The sequence below is a fragment of the Myotis nattereri genome, assembly GCF_964212035.1.
Source record: "Myotis nattereri genome assembly, chromosome: 2".
Lineage (NCBI taxonomy): Eukaryota > Metazoa > Chordata > Mammalia > Chiroptera > Vespertilionidae > Myotis > Myotis nattereri.
Window position 1 is genome coordinate 191,017,530 of NC_138076.1, and position 23,524 is coordinate 191,041,053.

The window sequence follows — 23,524 nt, forward strand, 5'->3', positions numbered from 1 at the left end:
CACCGGGCCACTAGTGTACATCATAATGTAGTAAAATAGTTGATACCATTTGAAAGGCCACATCAATACCAACCAATATGAAAGGTCATATTTTAAAGTCTACCAAGTAAAAGACTTCCATGAGAGAAGCATATATGCATACATTTTATGAAAGATAACACAACCTTTTACTTGTGTTTTACTGAATGTCAATCTTCTTCTCTGGCCTGAGTCAATGACCAGAACTATTTTGTTAAACAACAGGGGGTGCCATTCACATAAGTGGTTTCTCCAAGATAGAGCTCTTGACATTTTCTTTTCTTTATATGACATACTTTAAGGTGTCAGGAATATAAACCCCTTCTTGAGTGAAAACTTTGGAAAATATATTTACTTATACCTTGGTGCACCCAGAGCTGTGTCATGCAATGGCCCGGCCAATGACACTTTCCGGTGCTTAAAAGAAGTATCTGCTTACTGTTATTAATAATTACTCAACTTCCTACCATGCTCTTTAGTTATTTTGTTTCTTTCCTTACAAAACATTGTGGGTTAATTGCTTCCATTCAATAAGAATCACTGACCTTTACATGTGTTAACACAGTGAAAAATATAATTTTTAGGGAGATGTCAAGACTCCTGCTCTCAAAGAACTTATATCCTATTTGAAAATAAAATACAAAATACATATAGGAAATTAGTATGGCAGGACTTTACACATACTATTAAGAGCTAACCTTTACTTTAAATAAGTCAGTGAGAGGAGGACAAATAACATATGATTCCACTTACAAGTGGAATCTAAATAAGAACAATAAATGAACAAACAAAATAAAAACAGACTCATAGATGCATAGAACAGACTGATGGTTGCCAGAGGGCAGAGGAGTTGGGTGGACTGGGTGAAAAGGGTGAAGAAATTAAGAAGCACAGATTGGAAGTTGTAAAGTACAGCATAGGGAATATACTCAATAATATTGTAATAATTATGTAGGGTGCCAGGTGGGTACTGGAAATATCAGGGGGAACTCTATATAGAGTATATGATTGGCTAACCACTAAGCTGTACACCTAAAACTGATACAAAATAACATAGAATGTAAACTGTAGTTGAAAAATAAAATTTAAAAAAGAGTTAACACTTAACTGAGCAATTTAATTTTTACTCAACCCTTGGAGTAGGTTACTACTTATTAGCCCCATTTTTCAGATGAGGAAAACTGAGACCAGGAGAAGTTAAGTAACTTGCCCAAGCAATTTAAGTGGTGAACCAGGATTCAAACTCCATATTGGTCTAGCTCCATGGGCCACTCTTTTTCACCACCACATTTTACTGTTAGGAAAGACAATCCCACAAAGCAATGAGGACAAATGGCAAAACTCAGAAAAATGACTACTTCCCATAAAGCTGGGCTCACTAGCTCTACTGCCCAGTAGAAAAGGACTCACGAGTCACAGGGAATCACAATAAGTCAGCAATGTTATTTTCCCACAATACTTACCTCTTTGATTCGCTTAACCAAAGCATTCTGATCAAAAGCAACAGCCTCTGCACACTGATGGAGGTGATCCTGATATCGGAGGCAGAGCTGCAACACCTGCTGAGAATCCAATTTCTCCAATTTGGTATTTGTTGGGTAAGTCTGGCCACTCAATAGCCCTTCAAAGCAGAAAAAAAGAATGAAGTCAAATGAAATGAAAATTACTGTTAATAAACTTATGAATAAAGTAGCTTAATAATAAGTTTACTGAAGACTGGGTAAGAGACCTAAATTTAATCTTGCATCTTTTGTTATATGCTAATCACAACAACTATCATTTATGGAGCATCTACTATGTGCCAAGCACTGGCCAAGTGCTTCCTGTGCATTATTATATACTCTTAATCACCATGGAAAGCAAGGTATTATTAGCCCCAATGTACAGATGAGGAATCCAAGACATAGAGAGGTTAAGTAACTTCCCTAAAGTCACAGAATTAGTAAGTGGTTTCTCTAAGACAGAACTCCTGACCTTATGACACTCTTTCAAAGTATCAGGAATATAAATCCCTTCTTGACTGAAAACTTTGGAAGATGTATTTACTTAATTTCTTTTAATAATTCTAATCGTTGTCTGAGAAGCTGGAAAAAAAAAGAAATAAAATGGATAAGAAAGTTGTTAGGAGGAGATGTAAAATGAAAAAATTTAAAAAGTGAACAGAGTATCAGCTGACACAATCATAAACCTCATTCTTCACATTTTCTTCCAACAAAAGTTTAGTTGTCTAACTACTAAATTCTCTTATATTTGCATAGGACAGTCTATTTTCAAAGTTTTTCATATAGAATTATCTCACTTTTCTTTAAAGTATATAGAACAGGGCAATTATTAGCATTTATAGAAGAAGAAATCAATAAAAGAGACTAAATGACTTGCATATGGTCACAAAGCAAAATCCTGACTAGAACGGAAGTCCACCAACTTTTGGCCAAATGCATTCTGGTAATCACACACCTTTTGGTGTTCGGACTCCATTACCGTCTCAAAAATTATTGAGGACCCCAAAGAGCTGTGGTTTATGTAGTTTATATCAATATTCACCAATTAAAAATTAAGCTGAGAAAATTCTTAAATATTTATTAAATCATTTAAAAATAACAATAACTTCATTGAATGTTAACAAGAAACATATTTTAAGAAAAAAGAATTCTATTTTCCAAAACAAAAAAGTGAGAAAAGTGGCACTTGTTTATATTTTTCTACATCTTTTTAATGTCTGGCTTAATAGAATACAGTTGGAGTTTTGTATCCACTTCTATGTTCAATTTGTTGCTCATTCACATCACGTCACCTCTGGAAAACTCTATTGCACACTTGTAAGAGAATGAGAGTAATTAGCAAATGTCTAAATATTACTGTGAAAACTCCCCAGGAGGGTCCTGGGGACCTCAGGGATTCCCCCCACCACACTCTGAGAAGCACTATGCTAGATCAGGGTCTGCCTCATATCAGAGCCAATGATACAGCAAGAGGTACACTAAAATAAACATGACAACAGGGTACATGCTGGGCATGATGAGGGTGGACCTACCCATAGCAAAAGTCATCTTGGGAACCCTTCCCCATTCCTGCACCCAACCACCAATGTCAAGCCCTCACTGGTTCTGAGGTATGGGAGCCCAAGTGTTCCTTCCCCCCAGACAGGCTGTAAAATGAGCTACCCAGTTGGGTAGTCCCAGAGAATCCTTGGAAGTGCCAGTCACTGCTCTCAGATCTTCATCTGGCTTGACCGAGCAGAGCAGAGTTGAACCTGAGGCACTGCCTCGCTCCCCAACACTCCACTGCCAGCACTAGGTCCCTCAGCTGTTCCACTGCTGATCCTAACACCAAGAGCCCAGTTATCCAGTGGACCTGCCTCTACATAGCAGTTTTTGGTGAAGCTGGTAGTTGCAAAAATGGGAATTTATTTTTTAATTGTACAGGATCTTGTGTATCTATTTACCCAGTCTCCCCCCAGAGGTAACATCTTGGAAAACTACAATACAATATCACAACCAGGATATTGACAATGATACAATCTACTGATCTTATTCAGATGTCTCCATTTTACTTACACTCATTTGTGTATGTGTGTGTGCATGTGCGGACGCACCGGTGAATTTAGTTCTATACAATTTTTTCACATGTCGGGTCATATGTCCACCATCACTGTCAAATAATGAGCCATTCCATCACACAAGGGTTTCTTGTGTTGCTTCTTATAACCACATCCACCTCTCTCTCATCCATAACAACATCCACCTCTCTCTCATCCTTGCTAGGGGAGTATCCTTAACCCTAGCAAACACTAATCTGTTCACTATTTCTAAAACTTTGTCATTCGAAAAATGTTTTATATCTGGACTAATACAATATGTAACCTTTGGGGACTGACTTTTTTTCACCTAACAAATTCATTAGAGATTCATCCATGTTGTCACATATTGTTGGTAGCTTGTTCCTTTCTACTTTTGAGTAGTACTCCATGGCATGTATGTACCAGAGCTTGTTTAACCATTCACCCACTGAAGGACATTGGAGTTGTTTCCAGTTTGGGGCTGTTAAAAAAACTGCTATAAACAGTTGTGTATAGGTTTATGTGTAAACATAAGTTTTTGTATCTCTGGTATGAATGCCCAAGAGAGCAATTTCTGTGTCATATGGTAACTGCATGTTTAGTTTTACAAGAAACTGCCAGTTTTCTAGAGTGCCTCTAATCAATGAGATGGATTATTTTTTTCAGAACACTGAAATCTCCTAACATAAATATCAATTATCTCCTATAACTGACAAAGAACACAGTCCCAGAAACAGACTCGGAGGGAAGATAAAAAAGCTTTATGCTGTCAATCCAAGACTGAAGTAGGAAAAAAGTGAGGACGCACCATGGAAAGAGGAATGATTTTGTGCCAACAGCAGGCCAGGACAATGCAGAGGCCATAAGGGAAACAATGATAAATTCAACAATATAAAAATCAAAATTCCCCACAGCAAAAACAGGTTAAAAAGTACACAAAAATACCCGGGAAGAATATTTGCAACTCAGTCACAAATGGCAAGCTTCCTCTTATATATAGAGCTCCTAGAATTGGCAAGCAAAAAATCAGCCAAAGACAGACAGACAAAGGACATGAAAAGGCACTTCACAGAAAAGGATATACCAATGCCTCAACTATAAGAAAAGATGCATAACCTTATTCATCATAACAAAAATATAAATTAAAACTTTATTGCTAGCCCATTTTTCACCCACTAAATTGGTAAAAATCCAAAAGTGTGATAAAAACTCCGTAGGTGGAACTATGAGGAAATAGGCATTGTTGATTCATGTGTAAGTCATTAAGACCTCTATTGAGGGCACTTGGCATGGATATCAAAATTACAAATGCATAAAGCCTTTGATAGAATAACTTCACTACTAGGAATTTACATGTACAACAGCATGTGTGTTAAATGATGTAAGATATATACATAAGATTATTTATTGCAACAGTGATTATAATAGCAAAATATGAACAAACACCTCAATGTCCATCAGTGGGGAGTTTGTTAATTAAACCATGATGCAGCCATAAGTAAGAATATATGATCATAGGAAAGAATGAGGAAGCTCTTTATGTATTCATATAGAAAAATCTCCAAAAGATATTAAGTAATAAAAGAAAGGTATATGGCAGTGATGGCGAACCTATGACATGCGTGTCAGAGATGACACGCAAACTCATTTTTTTGGTTGATTTTTCTTTGTTCAATGGCATTTAAATATATAAAATAAATATCAAAAATATAAACCTTTGTTTTACTATGGTTGCAAAGATCAAAAAATTTCTATATGTGACATGGCACCAGAGTTAAGTTAGGGTTTTTCAAAATGCTGACACACCGAGCTCAAAAGGTTCGCCATTACTGGTATATGGGATAATGTATAGAGCATACTACCATTGTGTAAAAGGGGAGGGACAATAAAATAAAAGTATATATTCATATTCGCTTATCCTATCTAATAAACAGGGAATATGCTAATTGACCCTCACACCATCACAAAGATGGCGGCGCCCACAGCCACAAGATGGCGGCGCCCAGTCCCTTCAGCCCCGCCACGCGCCTACCTCCAGAGTCCCCCTGGCCCCTCAGCCACCCAGCCACCCAGGGCCGGCTTGAGGCACAGGCAAGCCTCAGATGGTGGCTGCCCAGCTGCCCAGAGCCGCCCGAGGTACAGGTAACCAGGGCCGGCCAAGGCTTGCACTTCTGGCAGTGGCAGCAGCAGAGGTGTGATGGGGCATTGCCTTCCCCTGATCGCCAGGTCGCCTCCCACCCCTGAGGGCTCCCAGACTGTGAGAGGGAGCAGGCCGGGCTGAGGGAACCCCCCGCTCCAGTGCATGAATTTTCATGCTCCGAGCCTCTAGTATTTACATAAAGAAACTCAAATGACAAGAATTAGACAGTTGGAAGACAGGGATCTGGAGAGAGACATTCATATGAATGTATTTCCCTTTCAAATATTTTTAAACATTCATTTTAACAAAACATGGCAAGGTCTTTCCCATCTATTAAAATGTCTTCTTGGGCAACTTTCCCGTCTTCCCTCACTCAATTATCCCCAACTCTGTAAGTCAAAACCAGTTCCTATCTTCCAAGGTTTATATGTTGGAATATACCTTAAAACAGTTATCTTCTCCAAGGCACTTAAAAGTCTCATAACAAACTGTGAGCTGGTAGAACAGGGACCATGTTTTACTTACTTTTTATCTCTTGCGTCTATAGATGCTTATGGAGTACAAATGGCTACGAGGATACAGTTCTAATGCTGGAATTCCAGGAAGGAGTGAGTTGAGGAAGACTTTAGGAGGAAAAAAGGCTTTTCAGGGTCCCTACTCCGTATTCTCCACATACACGGAAGAGTGAGGCCTGGTCTCAGTGTGAATCTGCTCTTCCCAAGTGAGTGAGGAACTAGCCAGTGCTTGAGATTACTCTTGGGAGCCTGTATTGCAAAATGGGAGGAGAAAAGCTACAGGGACAGCCCAAGCTTCCAGGGGGCTGAAGCAGAGGACCCAGAACCCAGCTTTAGCTCCCAAAACAAAACCCTTACTCTTCCTCTTTTAAAAAAATACATGGGGATGGTGGATTTTAAGAAAGCTGCCAAGTCTAGAAGGCACACTAAGGTGATCAAGTTAAGTTGCCCAGTGATCAATGCTTCTTCTCTCTCATATCAATTTCCTCTTCCTCTCTCTCCCCCTTCCTCTTTCTCTAAAAATAAGACAAAAAGAAAAAGAAAAAAATCAATAAAAACATTTCTTCGGGTGAGGATTTAAAAAATTTTTTAAAGACTTTATCATGTCTATTTCATCTTTTTCTATTTTTTCTTTTCCTGAGCCCATTAAAAATTATAGACATCATGAATTTTACTCCTAACACACTATTCCTCCATATATTTATGGTTAGTCTTCCATGTTAAATAAAAGTTTCTAAACCATGTCTTCCCTGTGCTCGGGAACAGGGCCATTACCCTCCATTTTCTAATTCTTCTTTAGCTTAAGACAGTGATGTACACAAAGTAGATGTTTATTGAGTTAAAACCTGATTTAATAGATTCCATATATTAAGAGCTGGGTTTGCAAATGGTGAAAAGTGGAGACATTTCAAGACCCTGTTGAAACCACTTTGTTTGTACAGGAATAGAGAGTGGGCTCCAGAGAAGGGCGAGGACCAAGACCGACTATTACACAGATCAGCAAACTGCCGTGTGCACCTACCTCAAAGTGTTGAGGGGAAAAAATCATCAGGGTTATAAATTTGGAAAATATTTTGCTGAACAATCTTTTTCTTTCTTAAATGTCAGGTAGGGGAAAAATGTTTTTCTGAAATAAAGTCAAAAGCCATATGGGTATTAACCTGGGTTTTTACCCAACTGAATTCCTTGACTTTTAGAGGCTTAGTCACTTACAGGACTAGAAATGAGTATTATGAGTAGTGGGGCCCATATGAGAAACAGTATTACAAGCTCCATTTCCTACCACAGAATACAGAAAGCAGAATCTATGTAACTTTGTGAAGGTATAATTAAGCAACAGATTATGAGAAAAGAAAATCCCCCTAAAACTAATAAGGGATTTTAAAATATATATATATCTTTGATTTCAGAGAAGAAGGGGGAGGGAGAGAGAGATAGAAACATCAATGATGAGAGAGAACCACTGATCAGCTGCCTCCTGCAAGCCCCCCACTAGGAATTGAGCCCGAAACCCGGGCATGTGTTTTGACCGGGAATGGAATCGTGACCTCCTGGTTCATAGGTTCATGCGCAACCACTGGGCCATACTGGCCAGACTAATAAGGGATTTTTGACTCAATTGTTCATGGTATATTTCAAAGATTTTTTTAAAAAGCACAGAAACCTGTGTATTCTTTAAATCTAGTTCTCAAAGGCATTCCTTCCACTTATCTTAAAGAAAGGGGAAAGTCTAAAATCATCTGCTCAACTTGGGCAGGATCTTACGATATGTGTTAGTGCTCAATTCCTTTGGGGCATTTAGAAAGGGGTGCCCTCCATGACTGGTTCCCTTAGGGACTTGTATTTCTATTCAGTCACATCAGAGGAGCAACAATCTCACCCAAGAGAAGGAGCCACTCAGAATGGCTATCATTATTGTTTTGGTTAAACTATTTGGAAGAAGAAACTGCAAGTAGAGGCAAGCTCAATATTACATGCCAACCCCCCAAATGTTTTGTGTGGTTAAAAACAATGCTCCCAGGATCTCCCTCCTAACAGTTTCCTAAAACTACCAGAGGGCCTGGCCGATGTAGCTCAGCAGCTGAGTGTTGACCCATGAACCAGGAGATTTGGCTTTGATTCCTGGTCAAGGCACATGACCAGGTTTCAGGCTCAATCCCCAGTGCGGGGCATTAAGGAGGCAGCTGATCAATGATTCTCTTTCATCATTGATGTTTCTCTCTCTCCCTTTCCCTTCTTCTCTCTGAAATCAATAAAAACATTTTAAAATAAATAAAACCACCAGAGGGCCAAAAAAGAACTGTCTCATTGATGCTACAGACTGAATGCCTGTGCTTCCCTCCAAAATGTTGAAAATGGCATGGTATGAGGAGATAGGTGTGTTTTTTTGTTTACTTGTTTGTTTGTTTTTTTTTGGGGGGGGGGAGTAATTAAGTTTGAGGGTAGAATTAGTAATATTCTAAAAGGAACCCCAAAGCACTCACTTGTCCCTTCTAGCATGTGAGGACACAGCAAAAAGAAGGCTGTCTATGACTCAGGAAGCAGCCCTCACCAGACACCGAATCAGCTACCACCTTGATCTTGAACTTCCCAGCCTCCAGAACTGTGAGAAACAAATTTCTGTTGTTTATGAGGCACCCGGTCTACGGTACTTTGTTAGAGAAACCTGAACAGACTAAGACAGAGAGAATGGGAAAAGCTGAATTTGGCCTCATTATTTATTAGCTGTATGAATTTGGACCGTGAACCTTATATCTCTGAGCCTCAATTTTCTCATATGGGAAACTTGTACAATGAAAACTCTAAAACACTGCTGAAAGAAATTGAAGACAAACAAATGGAAATACAACTCATGTTTCATGAACTGGAAGACAATACTCTGAAGATATCAATACTACCCAATACTACATATTCAATGTAGAATCCTATCAAAATTCTAATGACTTTTTTTGTTGCAGAAATAGAAAAAACCCATTCTAATATTCATATGGAATCTCAAAAGACTCCCAATAATCAAACCAAATCTTTAAAAAGACCAAAGATGAAAGATTCAGACTTCCTGATTTCAAAACTTACTACAAAACTACAGTAATCAAAAGACTGTAGTACTGGCATAAAGAAAGACATATAGATCAATATTACTAATTCCACCCTCATAGAATAGAAATAAATAATAAATAAATCCTCACATATATAGTCAAAAGATTTCCTATAAGAGACCATTCAATGGTAGAAAGGATAGTCTTTCAATAACTGGTGCTAAGAAAACTGGACATCCACATGCAAAAGAATGAAGCTGAACTCTTATCTAACGATAAAAACGAACTCAAAATGTACCAAAGACCTAAAACTATAAATCTGTTAGAAGAAGACATAGGGCAAAAGCTTCTAGACAAAGGAAGGAAGGTTGTTTGGAGCACCAAAGGATCTTTCCCTTTTTAAAAGACTTTGCTTTAAAACTGAAAGTGTTCTTTCAAAAATTGGTATGTAACACATGATTCTACTTAAAGTAGTTTGAAGTATACACAAGTTCTCAGAAATGCAGACTTTGCAAGGCACAGCGAGACTGACTATAAAAGAGGGAAGGGTACCTTTATAGAGTCAACAGCAATCACATTGGGGAGCTGATTTTTTTTTTTTTTCAGAAAGATGAATCACAGATTCACTTTAATTGAAAACAAAAGACATACTAAGAAAAAGATGGAACAAAAAAGAACTCTGAAATATTAATGCCACGACTTTCTTGTTCAATGGGGTCACCCTTCACATAGGTGCTAACACCTGGCTTCCTTAAAGGATTACATACCCTACACTCAAAAAACACAGGATTGTTTACACTGGAAAAAACACCTTGATCAGGTGAAAGTTCTCAGTGATTGGTAGCTTAAAATGCTGAGGCAATACCATTAATTTATAACAGCTAATCTGTAAGAACAAGATCAATTTTAGAGAAAAACCACATTATTTTTCCACACATGATGTCTACTAATAAGGAAAACAACCTTATTTTCTATTCAGATTATATATAATCAACAGGAAATATAAAATGTGTCTTCTATACAGAGTTAAGACCCAAGGAGTTGGCAATAAAGCCAAGTGTCATATACGAGAGACTAGCTGCCTATTATACCAAGAAGCTGAAAAACCAAAAACCTTTTTCCCACCTGCCCTGAAGCTAGTATATAAGCACAAGGCAGAAGTTCCAATCTATACACCAACCTAGACTCTAAACAGGGAGCAATGTTGCAAAATAGGGACCTTCCACAATGACATTTTCTGGTGATAGCACTTTCCAGAAAAACAATGTTTCTGAGACAGCGACAGAAGCAGAACCAGTAGCAACGTCCAGTCTCCACTCCCAGCTAGCACTGTTTGTGGTGCAAGGCATGTCAAGTTCTTGGTCATGGCAGCAGTAGTGACCTCAGTGGGTCAGCTCTGTAGCATAATTTTGGCCATTCTGCTTGGGTAGGTAGACCAAAACCTGATTCTAGAGCTCTTCAATAACACTTCACTTCAATGTTTCTACCAGTAAAAGAGGGGTAATACTATATACCTTGAAAGTAGCTAAGAGGATTAGATAAAATAATATACAGCTTGGGGGAAAAGTAGGTTTACAGTTGTGAGTACACAAAACACATTTATTATTATTTATTAATTATTGTATTATTTTCCATATGAACAACTATAAATCTACTTTTGCCCCATGTTGTATGCTAAGGCCTTTTATAAACAACTAGAGGCCTAGGGCACGAAATTCATGCCCCGGGAGTGTGTGTGTGTGTGGGGGGGGGGGGGGGGGTCCCTCAGCCCGGCCTGCACCCTCTCGCAATCTGGGACATCCCTCTCACAATCTGGGACTGCTGGCTCCTAACCACTTGCCTGCCTGCCTGCCTTATCGTCCCTAACCTCCTCTGCCTGCCTGCCTGATCGCCCCAACCACTTGCCTGTCTGCCTGATCAACCCCTCTGCCTGCCTGCCTGATCGCCCCTAACCGCCTATACCTTGGCCCCGGCTGCCATGGCTTCGTCAGGAAGGACATCCGGAATGATGTTCGGAAGGTTGTTCGGCTGTCTGGTCTAATTAGCATATTATGCTTTTATTATCATAGATAAGCTACATGTTATTATAATTTAGTAGAATTTAACTGCTGTCAGTCACTGTATAAAGTATTTATTTTTCATTTCATGAATAAGAGAAACAATAGCTACGTTAATAATGGCACTCTCTTAGCCAAGCACGGTGCTAAGCTTATTATATATTTTACCTATTTCTTAGGATGGCCTTAGGACGCATTTTCTTATCCCCTATGCTTAGTAAGTAAAGTAATACAGTAATAATAATAATCATGACAACAAAACACAGTAATGGAAATAAGTGCTAAAATTAAAAGAAAAATACTATAAATTAATGATTTTTGGTAACAGAAGTATTACTATAATTGAAGGAGATAATACAGTAGCCAAAACATGAGAGCTCTGGAATTGCCAATTCTTAAAGTTCTATGGTGCATAATTTGGCAACTTTCTTGAGGAATTAATTTACAATACAACTCTCCTCTTAATTTATGCTTAAGATAGTTTTGCTTATTTGAGAGTTGGTTTAGAATCTAAATGTTTTCAATAGCAACATAGCTCATTTATAACTAAATCTTACTCTTTATGGGCTGTATCTCTGAAGCACACTTGGTTAAAAGTTCATTTATGAGATTTACAGAACATCGTTCTTCTGTACTATTTTTGACATTCTTCTCTCTCTCCGGTTACCTGGGAAGGTCCTTGAGGAAAGAAATCATGTATTTTTATCTCTGAAAGACCCAAGGCACATAGTGCCTTATGAGCGTATACAAAGTAGATCTCCACAGACATCTGTTATTTCATATACTGAGGAATGCTTGTATTTGAATAGAGTTCTGCAAACACAATTGGTGCCCCCTTGGGCCTTGCTAAAGATCCCTAAATTCTGAAGGCGCAAGTGCCTGGTTACTCCATTCCATTTCCTGCAAGTAAAGTTCTGATTTAAATTTATTTCTCACCAGAGCAAGAGACACATTCTGTTCATATCTCTCCAAAGAAATGAACTCATTCCTGCATCTAAAGTAAATTGACGTCACCCATATATGAAGATATGGGCTCTTCTCGTGCTAGCGAATGAGACCTTATCTATAAATTATTTGACTGCCGCCTTTTGAAAATTCAGCAAAGGCAGTTATGTGGAACTACAAGATAAAAGTGATACCAAAGGTCAACAAAACCAAGGATTAAACTTTGTTCCTTTCCCTAGCAACTACGTAAAAATGTACACATCATATATCCATCCCATCATCACTCGCTCAAAATTTGATTGACCTAGAGTAATTAAATCATATATTCAGCAAGTCCACGCCTTGGTTCCTTGAACCCTGTTCTCAAGTTCACTGAGATAACATATTTGAATCCCAATGTGACCATAACACAAAGATTCCTATCACAGGGCTAACAGAGCTGGTTTCCACATTCCAAGTCTATCAAGCATGTGCGTCACTGCCTTTGTTGTTGAAGACACTCAAGTTAGAAAAATTCAAACTTTTCCCACTATCCCTAAAGTACACAGCTGTGAAAACATCCTCCTTTATGAAACACATCAGTTGATAATATTCAGAAAAAAATTATGTAATTATTTGTTACTCTTTTCTCATTCTGTGCTTTAGTTTCTCCAGAAACAGGAGAGAACACCACAGGGAACTAGGAAGAAATGGGCAATCGTAGGAAGATCCTTGGTGTCCAAAACCAAGGGAGAGGAGCTGGGATTATTAAAGAGAAGCAAGCAGAAGCAATATATTTCCAAAAATGACACACACACACTACCAATGTGATACACTAACCGAGTAACCCAACGATTTTCAATCGGTGTGCCATAAGAATTTTTAAAACATGCAATACCTGACTATTTAGTCTGGAGCACTGACCTCTTTTCCCTGAGATTGTCAATAAAAACATGACAGTCAACACAACAATAGCCATCTGGTGTGAATGCCCTGTCTTGAACCATAAATATATAGGTCACATAATAGAGTTGCATCTTATTGGTCATCTCACACAATAAGGTTGCATCTAATTGGTTCATTCTTTATACCAGAAATCCTTTATACAACTATAGACACCTGATTTTTTTTTTTTTTCCAGAGAGGAAGGGAGAGGGAGAGAGAGATAGAAACATCAATGATGAGAGAGAATCATTGATTGGCTGCTTCCTGCATGCCCCCTACTGGGGATCAAGCCTGCAACCCAGGCACGTGTCCTTGACTGGAATCAAACCCGGGACCTTCCATCCTCAGGCCGACACTCTATCCACTGAGCCAAACCAGCTAGGGAAGCACCTGATTTTTAAGAAAGTCAATTTGGAGCAAAAAGGGTAGATACTTACTATTATTATTTTTTTGTAAGTCAATACAAATTATATCAATTTTTTTGTCAGATTGGCAAAAATATATTTTTAGGTGTGCTGTAGAATTTTAGTAATTAGTTTATATGTGCCATGAGACAAAAAAGGTTGAAAAATCACTGGGGTAGCCCAAAGACAAACATTTTTAGAACAGAAAGATGTCTTTTTTTATGACACTAATATAAGTAAGTTAGGGAGACAGACTTACAAACTGGTTAAATACGCAGGTTTTAGAATTAGACCTGGATTTAAATGCTGGCTCTACCTTCAGAGCTGTGTGACAGGAAAGGTCTTTAAACCTGTCTGAACCTCAGCATCTCCATCTGCCAAATGAGGAAAATTTATACATGGGTTAAAGTAGATAATAAAACACCTTTGTGCTAAGAAAAAAGAATGGAGGAAGGAGGAAGAAAAAGAAAGAGGAGAAGGAGGAAAGACTGGAGGAAAGAAAGAAGGATAAAGGTGGTTGTTATTATGTATTACTAGTGGAAAAGTGGGATTGTGTATACCAAAACCACTGCCTACAAACAACTTCTAAGAAAAAAATAATAGAATGTAGTAGTACATAAAAGCACTCTAGAACTTTTCTGTCTACCAAGTATTAAAATATGTGGAAAGTTTTACTATCCAACCTATGTTCACATATATAATTTTCACTATAAAGACAAGATGAAGCTAAATTATATCTTAGAAGGAAACGAAAACTAAAAGTAGGTCAAACGCATATGTGTTTTCATGTTAATTGTAATTGAAACTAGTAGGTAAATATATAAAGGTGAAATAATTCCAGAATTATTTTTAGGGAGCCTTTCATTCAAAAACAAATTAAACAGTAAGTGAAAATTATAGCAAATCAAATTTGGGCTTAAGTGAAGGTACCACACTCAACTAATCAAAGCTATCCAATCAAGGAGTAGATTGGCTTGTATGACAGTGAGCTGCTTGGGATTATATGTTCACCAAGTCATGGCTAGAAGTCTACCTAGTTGATGAGATGCTCTAGTACACTCAACACCAGAACTCTGCAAGCAGTAAATCCTATATAATAAAGAGATAATATGCAAATTGACCCTCATGCCCTTGCATCATCACAAGATGGCTGCCCCCATGTTGTCACAAGATGGCCACCACAAGATGGCCACCCGCACATTGCCACAAGATGACTGGCAGGGGAGGGCAGTTGGGGGCGATCGGGCTGGCAGGAAAGCAGTTAGGGGCGATCAGGCTGGTAGGCAGGCAGGCGAGTGGTTAGGAGCCAGCAGTCCCAGGCTGTGAGAGGGATGTCAGACTGCCAGCAGTCCAACATCCCCTGAGGGGTCCCAGATTGGAGAGGGTGCAGGCTAGGCTGAGGGACACCTCCCCTTACCCCCAGTGCACAAATTTCGTGCACTGGGCCTCTCGTTGTATGATAAAACTTAAAAGTCCCTTCCAATTCTAAAATTCTGTAATATTTGAACACTACAATGCACAGCTCTCTGGTATCAATGTTAGGGTAGAGTTCTTCTCTAACTTATCTATATATAAAAAAGTCTAAGTGAACGGCCGACTGGCCAGTAGCTATGACATGCACTGACCACCAGGGGGCAGACACTCAATGCAGGAGTGGAAACCACAGGCATGGAAACATGGGACAGACTGATGAATCTCAGAGGAAAGAGGGGAGGGCAGGAAGAGATTAAACAAAGCTCTTATATGCATACTAGAGGCTCAGTGCATGAATTCGTGCACCAGTGGGGTCCCTCAGCCTGGCCTGCGGGGATCAGGCCAAAACTAGCTCTCCGACATCCCCCGAGGGGTCCTGGACTGTGAGAGGGCACAGGCCAGGCCGAGGGACCCCACCGGTGCACAAATCCGTGCACTGGGCCTCTAGTCGTAATAAAAGAAGGGTACCAAATTCAGTTAAGAGACAGACTTGTCACTCAATTAAAACATGTAAGAAGTTGAGTTAATGGATCTCATGACCCTCAAAACCAATTTTCTTCTCTCCTGACTGCTTTTTTTCCTTCTTGGTTGCCTTGCTTATAATCTATTCATTCTAATTCTATAAACATTTACTGAACTCTTCTAAAAATCTATCCAAAAGAAACAAACTGAAACTCAAAAGAAGATTTATATACCAAGATTGTTTACTCCAGTATTATTTTAGTATCAAAAATGTCCTCCAAGGGGAAAATGATTATATAACTATGCAACTATAACACATTTATACAAAGAAATGTTATGCAGCTTTTAACATGGTGTTTTCAAATAATATTTAATGATATAGAAAATGCAACGATATAATTTTAAGTGAAATGTGATATAAAAGACAAATTCAGTATGATTCTAATTGCAAAGTACATGTGTTCATATATGTGCTTAACCTATAAAAAAATACATAGCAAAATGTTAACAATGGCTATGTCTAGGTGATGAGTATTTTAATATCTTTTTTTAAAATTCTGCTTTCCAACTTATCTAAAATAATCGCATCATCACTTTGTGGTCATAAAAAAGAAACATTATTTAAAAAAATATGTATGAGCAAGAAAAGCAATGCTACAGACATCTTGGATTTGTAACTGTGAAAGTTAAAAGAATTTATTTAAAAGGAGGAAGCTTGGTATAAAAAAATAAGTTTGCATATGACCCTACATTTGAGATAGTTGCTAAGCACGGTACTGTCCTTAAATTAATCAGTAAACAAGGAACAGCTGGGACAATATCCAGTTTTATTGAGGATGTAGAATCACATGAACAGCTAGTAAGGATATAAATCAGCATGAGCACTTTGAAGAATAATTTGACTGCATCTAGTGAAACTGAAAATATGTGTGCCTCACTATACATTCACTTATTCCTAGTTACACACCTTAGAGAAAACTCTCATACATGTGCACAAGAAGACATACATAAGGATGCCCACTGCAAGCTGTTTAATAGTGAAAAAGTTGAAACAACTCAAACATTAACAGAACACTGATTAAATAACTGTCAAATATTCATTCACTGGAATACTATACAACAGCGAAAACTGATAAATTTCAAAAATAAAAGCCAAAAAAGAAAGTTACAAAAATACATAAAAGATAGATACAGTAGAATACAATTTATATAAAATCAAACACTTAAAAAATATTAGATATTGTTTAGAGAGACAAATATATGTGGTAAAAAGTAAAGCCATGAAAAAAAATTCATGGGCATGATGAACACCTATCAGATCAATGATTCCCTGCAGAGAGGAAGGGAGAAGAAATATTAGGGAAGGTTGGTTACAAAAGAGTGGCAAGGGGGCGGCATTAAGTGTATTTGAAGTATTTTTTCTTCTAGGGTAAAAAAAAAAAAAGATCCGAAGCAAATATGACAAAAATATTAAAATCTGACAGAATTGGTAAATTAAGATTCAGGTGTTTGTTATTTTTGCTTATATGATGAAATATTCCAAATCAAAAAATAAATGTTACATAGCAGCTGGCAATCTCTATTGAGGGCAAGGCTCTATCCACAGCAATCATTCTTAAATTCTTTAGGGTCTGAGACCTCTTTGCAAACCTGATGGAAACTATGGTTTCGTTTTCCACAGACTTTATTACACTACCGCCACTCCACCCTCAGCCACCTTAGGAGACATTCAGGAAAAGTTATACACTCTCTTTAGCTAGTGGTTTACCAAGGTAATTTCTACTGATGCTAAGATTTAGCAAAACCAGACAATCAGTGAGGGAGCGATGCACTGGCTGCTCAGAAAGACAGCCTGTGACAAAAACAAGACTTTCACTAAAGAAAGACTGCCAGACTGTTCGACAACTCGTGAGAAGGTTAAAACAAAAAGCCAGTGATACACATGCAATTGAATGTCTTCAAAACTAATTAAGAAGGTTTGGGAAACATTAAAAGAAATGTTCTTATACTTAATTAGGACTTAGTGTAAAACCAAGGTGTCCGTTAAACTCTGACTGATAATGAAGATGAGTGAGATTTTTGTTCCTATTTCTTAAAACTTTACTAGTACATTTTATATAATAACACTGAACTTGGCTAATTTTATGCCAATATTTGGGTAATACTTATGCTTCATTTTTCCAATAAAACTATTATTTTTCAGAAATTCCAGGTGAATAGAAGAATATATTTTTGGTGAGTGACTCAGTTAATGAAGTCTGAGGAAAATGGCTATTGAGATCAAGAAGCCAGAATGAAAGCAAAACTGACTCTATTTAAAAACAAACAAGCACTGACTCTACACCTAAGTTGAGAAGTATCTAGAACAGCCGTGGGCAAACTATGGCCCGCCGGGCCAAAATGAATAAAACTAAAAAAAAAAAAAAAAAGACCGTACGTACCCTTTTATGTAATGATGTTTACTTTGAATTTATATTAGTTCACACAAACACTCCATCCATGCTTTTGTTCCGGCCCTCCGGTCCAGTTTAAGAACCCATTGTGGCCCTCGAGTCAAAAAGTTTGCCCACCCCTGATCTAGAAGGACATAGGGTCTTTTGAAGGCGATGCTTAAAAAATCAAACATACAAAAGGACAGTAAATACTATAATTCAACATTCCATGTGAAGGTCTTCAACTGATTTAATTATCTCAGACAAGGTTTCCTCCTGGAAGGTCACTAAATTGTCCCAGAAATACTAACAGTGTAAGCTTAACAATGCCATGTAAAATCTCCAGCTTCTTTACCATTGCCTTTCATTCCCTCTGTGGCTGCCATCTTTATATACCAATCTAAATCTTTTCTTCACACATGCCTCTTCCCCCTATCCCTGTCCTGTGAGTCCCTTTACCTTATCTCCTACCCCTGCCTCTACTTCTGGGCTATATTTGTGCTGCTTTCAGAAAAAAAGGAACCACCCACAAAACTGGAGATCTGGGGGAGCAGTAATGTTTCCACCTCACCCTCTTCTTTCCTGGCAAGGTCCTTCCCTGCCATCCATCTTTACAAACTGCTTTTTCCCCAACAGTGTTTTTTATGAAATCTACTAGAGGCCTGGTGCACGGATTCATGCACCAGTGAGGTCCCTCGGCATGGCCTGCGGGGATCGGACTGAAACCAGCAGTCCAATGCTGCCTGCCGCTCCTGCTCATCCTGGTCCCGCTGCACCTGACACTGCTGCTGGGTAGGCTCGCTATGGCTCCGCTGTGGTCTCCGGGCTGCGGTGTCCAGCTGTGAGCCCTGCGTCTGGCGCCCATAGGCCAGCTGAGCGGTGCTCCCACTGTGGGAGTGCACTGACCACCAGGGGACAGCTCCTGCGTTGAGTGTCTGCCCCCTGGTGCCAGTGCACATCATAGTGACCAGCTGACCAGCGGAATGGTCGACTAGTCAAATGGTTGACCAGCCGAACGGTTGCTTAGGCTTTTATATATATAGATTCTGAATGAAAGCTATAAATGCACAACTTCCTAAGACTTCCCAAACCCTTTATATAAAAGAAACAGAAACAGTGCTGCTTGATAATACTGTAAAGCACACATTGTTCTGCCCCCTTTTTGAGGGGATTTGGAAGAATGGGGGCCTCTCTGGCTGTCAGAAACTGGGGACACTAGTGATATGCAGTGGAAAGGAATGTTAATCATCCCCCAATATAGCAGTCCCCATGCAATGAAAACGATCTCTCCAAAATGCCCCTATCCACTCCCGCACTGTTGTTATATAACACTGGACCACAGACATTCACTGAGCCAGATAATTCCAGCTAATTTCAATAAATAATTGGCTAACCTTGACATTTCCTGGCTTTTAGGAAAATGCAAAATTGGCTATCAGGTAGCCCAACTTCCCAATGTTGCATAAAATTAGGGGGAGGCAAGTAGTGGCACCCCCCCCTCCCCACAACCCATGTAGTATTACCTTCTGGTGTTTGAAAATCCTAAATTAAAATGACTGAGTATGGTATCACTATGTTTTAGAGACTTCACTCATACTTGATGCAGCACTGAATTGAGCCAAAACAGCTACAGGGGCCATTCTTCCCTGAAAAGGCAGTTACATAACCCTCCACAGGGATCAGTGCACAGGGCCTGGGAGGGAGTGTGGGAGGAGCCTGGTAAACATCTCTCCCCTTCATCAGTTCATGTTCCAACTCAGATTCCTCCTGACAAAACAAACATTGCTTTTATATCACAGTAATTAATTCTTTTGCAGCAAACAACTCATTCTCACATTTCTTCTCCTGCTTATTTTCCCCCATAATTCTTTATCCTTTGCCCGCAATCCCTCCTCCCCACCATGTTGCACTATTTGTATGGGGGGAAAATTGAGCTGCTTCTTGCCAAGTGTGACATCAACTCATTCTTATTTAGTGATGTCCAGCAAGAACTTGCTCTCCCAAAACGTTTGCTAGTTTTGAAGCAACAGATTACGAACTGCATTTTGTTTTCCCTGTCTCTTGTTTCAATGCATTACTGTGTCTTCGGAAACAAATGATGTAACACCTCATTTCTATGACCCAAGGCATTACACATGTATGTATAAAAGATCTTTTCAAACAGCTTCAGGAAGACAAAGTATTGCCTCTTTTACTAAAAGGAAAAAGATAGCATGATAACAGTTAACTTGACATTTAAAGCTTTCTGAGAGAGATACCTCTCAGTAACAAGAAAAACCTATCAATATTACAGAAAATGCAAGCCCAAAATTCTGTTTTAGGTGAAGAACTTTTGTTACTGGGGTGTGTGTGTGTATGTGTGTGTGTAAAGAAAGGAGAAATATGAGTGACCTTTAAAATAGTAAGACAGACACATTACACTACTTCATGCTTAACATCACTTTGGCAAAGCATAACTTTATGAATAATTTTGGCAAGCCAACGACTTTATTATACACATAAAATAAGCTAAAATTCAAAATTATTTCAGTTAGCTTATTGGAAAAATTGGTGCTAGTGTTCTTAGATGTGTCCAACTATGATGGAACTATTGAACTATGTCAGGTACTAATCCTTCCTTCTGAAGTCTTCTATAAATCCCTTCCCATTTCATTACTCTGTTAATTAAAAGGCACAAATGGAAACAATATTATTCCTTAGTTTTATTTCCTTCAAGGGTATTATCAGCAAACCACACTTAAATATCAGAAAGCTATAAAATGAAAATAGTGTGTAAAAAAGAAAGGATGGGCTCTGGCTGGGTAGTTCAGTTGGCTGGAGTGCCATCCTGATACACCAAGGTTGCAGGTTTGATCTCCGGTCAGGGCACATACAAGAATCAACCAATGAATGCATAAAGAAGTAGAGCAACAAATGTTCTCTCTCTCTCTCTCTCTCTCTCTCTCTCTCTCTCTCTCTCTCTCTCTCTCTCCTTTCTTCTTTCTCTAAAATCAATTTTTGAAAAAGAACTGATGGTATATAGAAATATAAAATATCACATATAGTGACTTTTAAATTTATTTTATATTTAAATAGCTTTTAATTACTAGGATTTTCAAATCACAGAGTATAAAAACTCACTGAAAAGCTTGTTACCCATATCCCAGATCCCACCCCATTCCCAGAAGTAACAACTTTTATTAGTTGGGTATCTTTTCAGAAGTTTTTAAAATGCATATTCAATTACGACAAATACATATTCTTACTTTTATCTCCTTGTTATCTAAAGGTAACTTACTGCTTTTTAAACTTAATATATTTTGGAAAATTTTTCATATCAGTACACTTCCTCTTCTTTTTTTATATATCTGCATAGTAGTATAACATTATATGGCTCTATCTCCATTTAAAAATATTGAGTTATTTCAAACCTTCATTATTCCAAACAATGTTGCAACAAATAAATTTGGTTGTATGTGAGAGTATGTGTGTGTGTGTGTGTATACATACATATATATACACATATATAAAAATAAATAAATGCATGGGTGAGCAAAAGTAGTTTTACAGTTGTAATACAAATAAATAATCTATAATAATAGAAGCATAATATGCTAATTAGACCAGGTGTCCTTCCGGACCTTCCGGACGTCGTTACTTCTGGACAAAGCCTCAGCGGGTGGGGGCCGGGGCCAAGGCCCTTGCACGAATTTCGTGCATTGGGCCTCTAGTACAGTAATAATAAATAACAATACAAAAATAAACTGTTTCACGTACTCACAACAGAAACCTATTTTTTCCCATCCCTGTATACAGAATGCATCAGTTAGTCTCCAATGTGGATTGTTCCTGGGCATGAGTGCCAGTTTGTCACATTCCAGCACTGCTGACCAGGATGGCACTGGGGAAGCTAACACCCACAGAAACTGTGTGACGACCAACATTTCACCAGTTCATTATCTAGTGTCGAGGCACTCTGCAGGTACCAGTGCTGCCCTGCGGGGAGTCAGTGTAGATACAAAGCATCTCCACATACTTTCAGGCGTGTCACTCACAAGTTTTTAGGGAAAGCTAGTTCTGTTAGAAGAGGGGTTCCAAAATTCACAGGGATGCAAGATTTAAAATAAACTAGGAGAGGAAAACAGAAAACATATACCTTCCTGAGAACTGCAACTATTGAACAAAACAAGTACAAAAAGTCTATAGAGAAAAATAAGAAAAGCATAGATTTGTGTGTCTCTGTGTGAATGTGAGTGTGTGAGTGAGAGAGAGAGAGAGAGAGAGAGAGAGAGAGAGAGAGAGATCATCCTGAAAAGGACAAAGGAAAAGGCCTTCAAAGTTGTAATTATAGAAAATTGCTCAGGTGACTCCATCCCACCCACATGCTTTTGATTTTCAAAAAATATGACGAGTGCTTTTTAAGTTAGTGTTCCGGAAAGACTGCAGCTGTTCAGCACAGATTTTACATGCTCAGTTAAGAACACTATTTTATCAACATAAAGGTTAATGGCTTCTAAATGAGGGTAGCAATTTCCAACATGAGTACTGTAAATTCATATTAGCATTCACTCTGTTTAAAGAAACAGGCCCAGGAGGATGAACTGGTCCTTGGAATGAAGGGTGAAATAATAATACAAAGATTTGTAATTCCCTTCAACTCCCACCCGAGATTTTTAGCTGGCCCTTTATAAAACATCACATCTGAGTTTAAGCACATCAGCAGGGAGGTATGTGCCATGACTGTAAGACTGCACTCAAGACAGGAAAAAGAGCAAACTTTGATGAGAGACCCCTGCCCCTCCCATTCCCTATCACACTCCCCACCCACCCCATCCCCAGCACTACCTTCTTGTCCTCCGTGACCAGAGGGGCACTATAATTGTGCTAGCCCAGGGAATGTCCAATGTGCAGCACCGAAATAACTCCTACTAGCTGTGGGTCTGCAGGGCCATTTTTAAAAAATCAATCTCCCCTTTCCAATTCTGCTATTATTCTGCTGTTCAAGCAAGCAATCCTACAGCTGTTTCCATTTCCTTTAGTGCCTATGCCCAATCTTTCAAGTCCTGTCATCTCTTGCTTGAAAATGTCTCTCAAATCTGCTCTTCCTTCCACCATCCTCAACCCAGTTCAGGCTTTCACCAGCTCATCACTAGAAAACTACAACAGTCTCCTAACTGGTATGCCCATCTCTGGCTACTGTCCTACCAATCAGCCAAAACCCACAACTATCAATGTGTCAATATCCTACTCCCTACTACAACATACAACTGTCATCACTTCTTATGGTAGCACCTCTGAACTCCTCCCCCTGACTTTCAAGAGCATTCATGATCGGGCCACAGTTTAACTTTCTGATCTTAACTTGCTCCTCCTCCCCAAAGTGCACCGTCTTTTGGTCAAGCAGTTATCGTACTGTCTCCACCCACTTCCCCAACAGCAGCATATTCAGGCCCGCTTTGCTCATGCTCTCCTTCTGCCTAGGAATTCCTTTCTCCACCCGTCCCGACCCAAGCCAACACATCCCACCAAAATCCTGTCTGTTCTTTTAGACTCTGCACAATTAATATTCCTCTACATG

The 23,524-nt window shown here is 38.8% G+C and overlaps 1 protein-coding gene across 1 annotated transcript in view; it reads right to left on the reverse strand.

The window, feature by feature from the left end:
• The window catches only part of BORCS5 (BLOC-1 related complex subunit 5), a 74,775-nt gene that overhangs the window by 20,866 nt on the left and 30,385 nt on the right, over positions 1–23,524 (reverse strand). Inside the window, exon 3 of the mRNA XM_081082462.1 lies at positions 1,482–1,639. Within this exon, the coding sequence (XP_080938588.1) occupies positions 1,482–1,639 (158 nt within the window). The remainder of the gene's footprint in view (positions 1–1,481; positions 1,640–23,524) is intronic.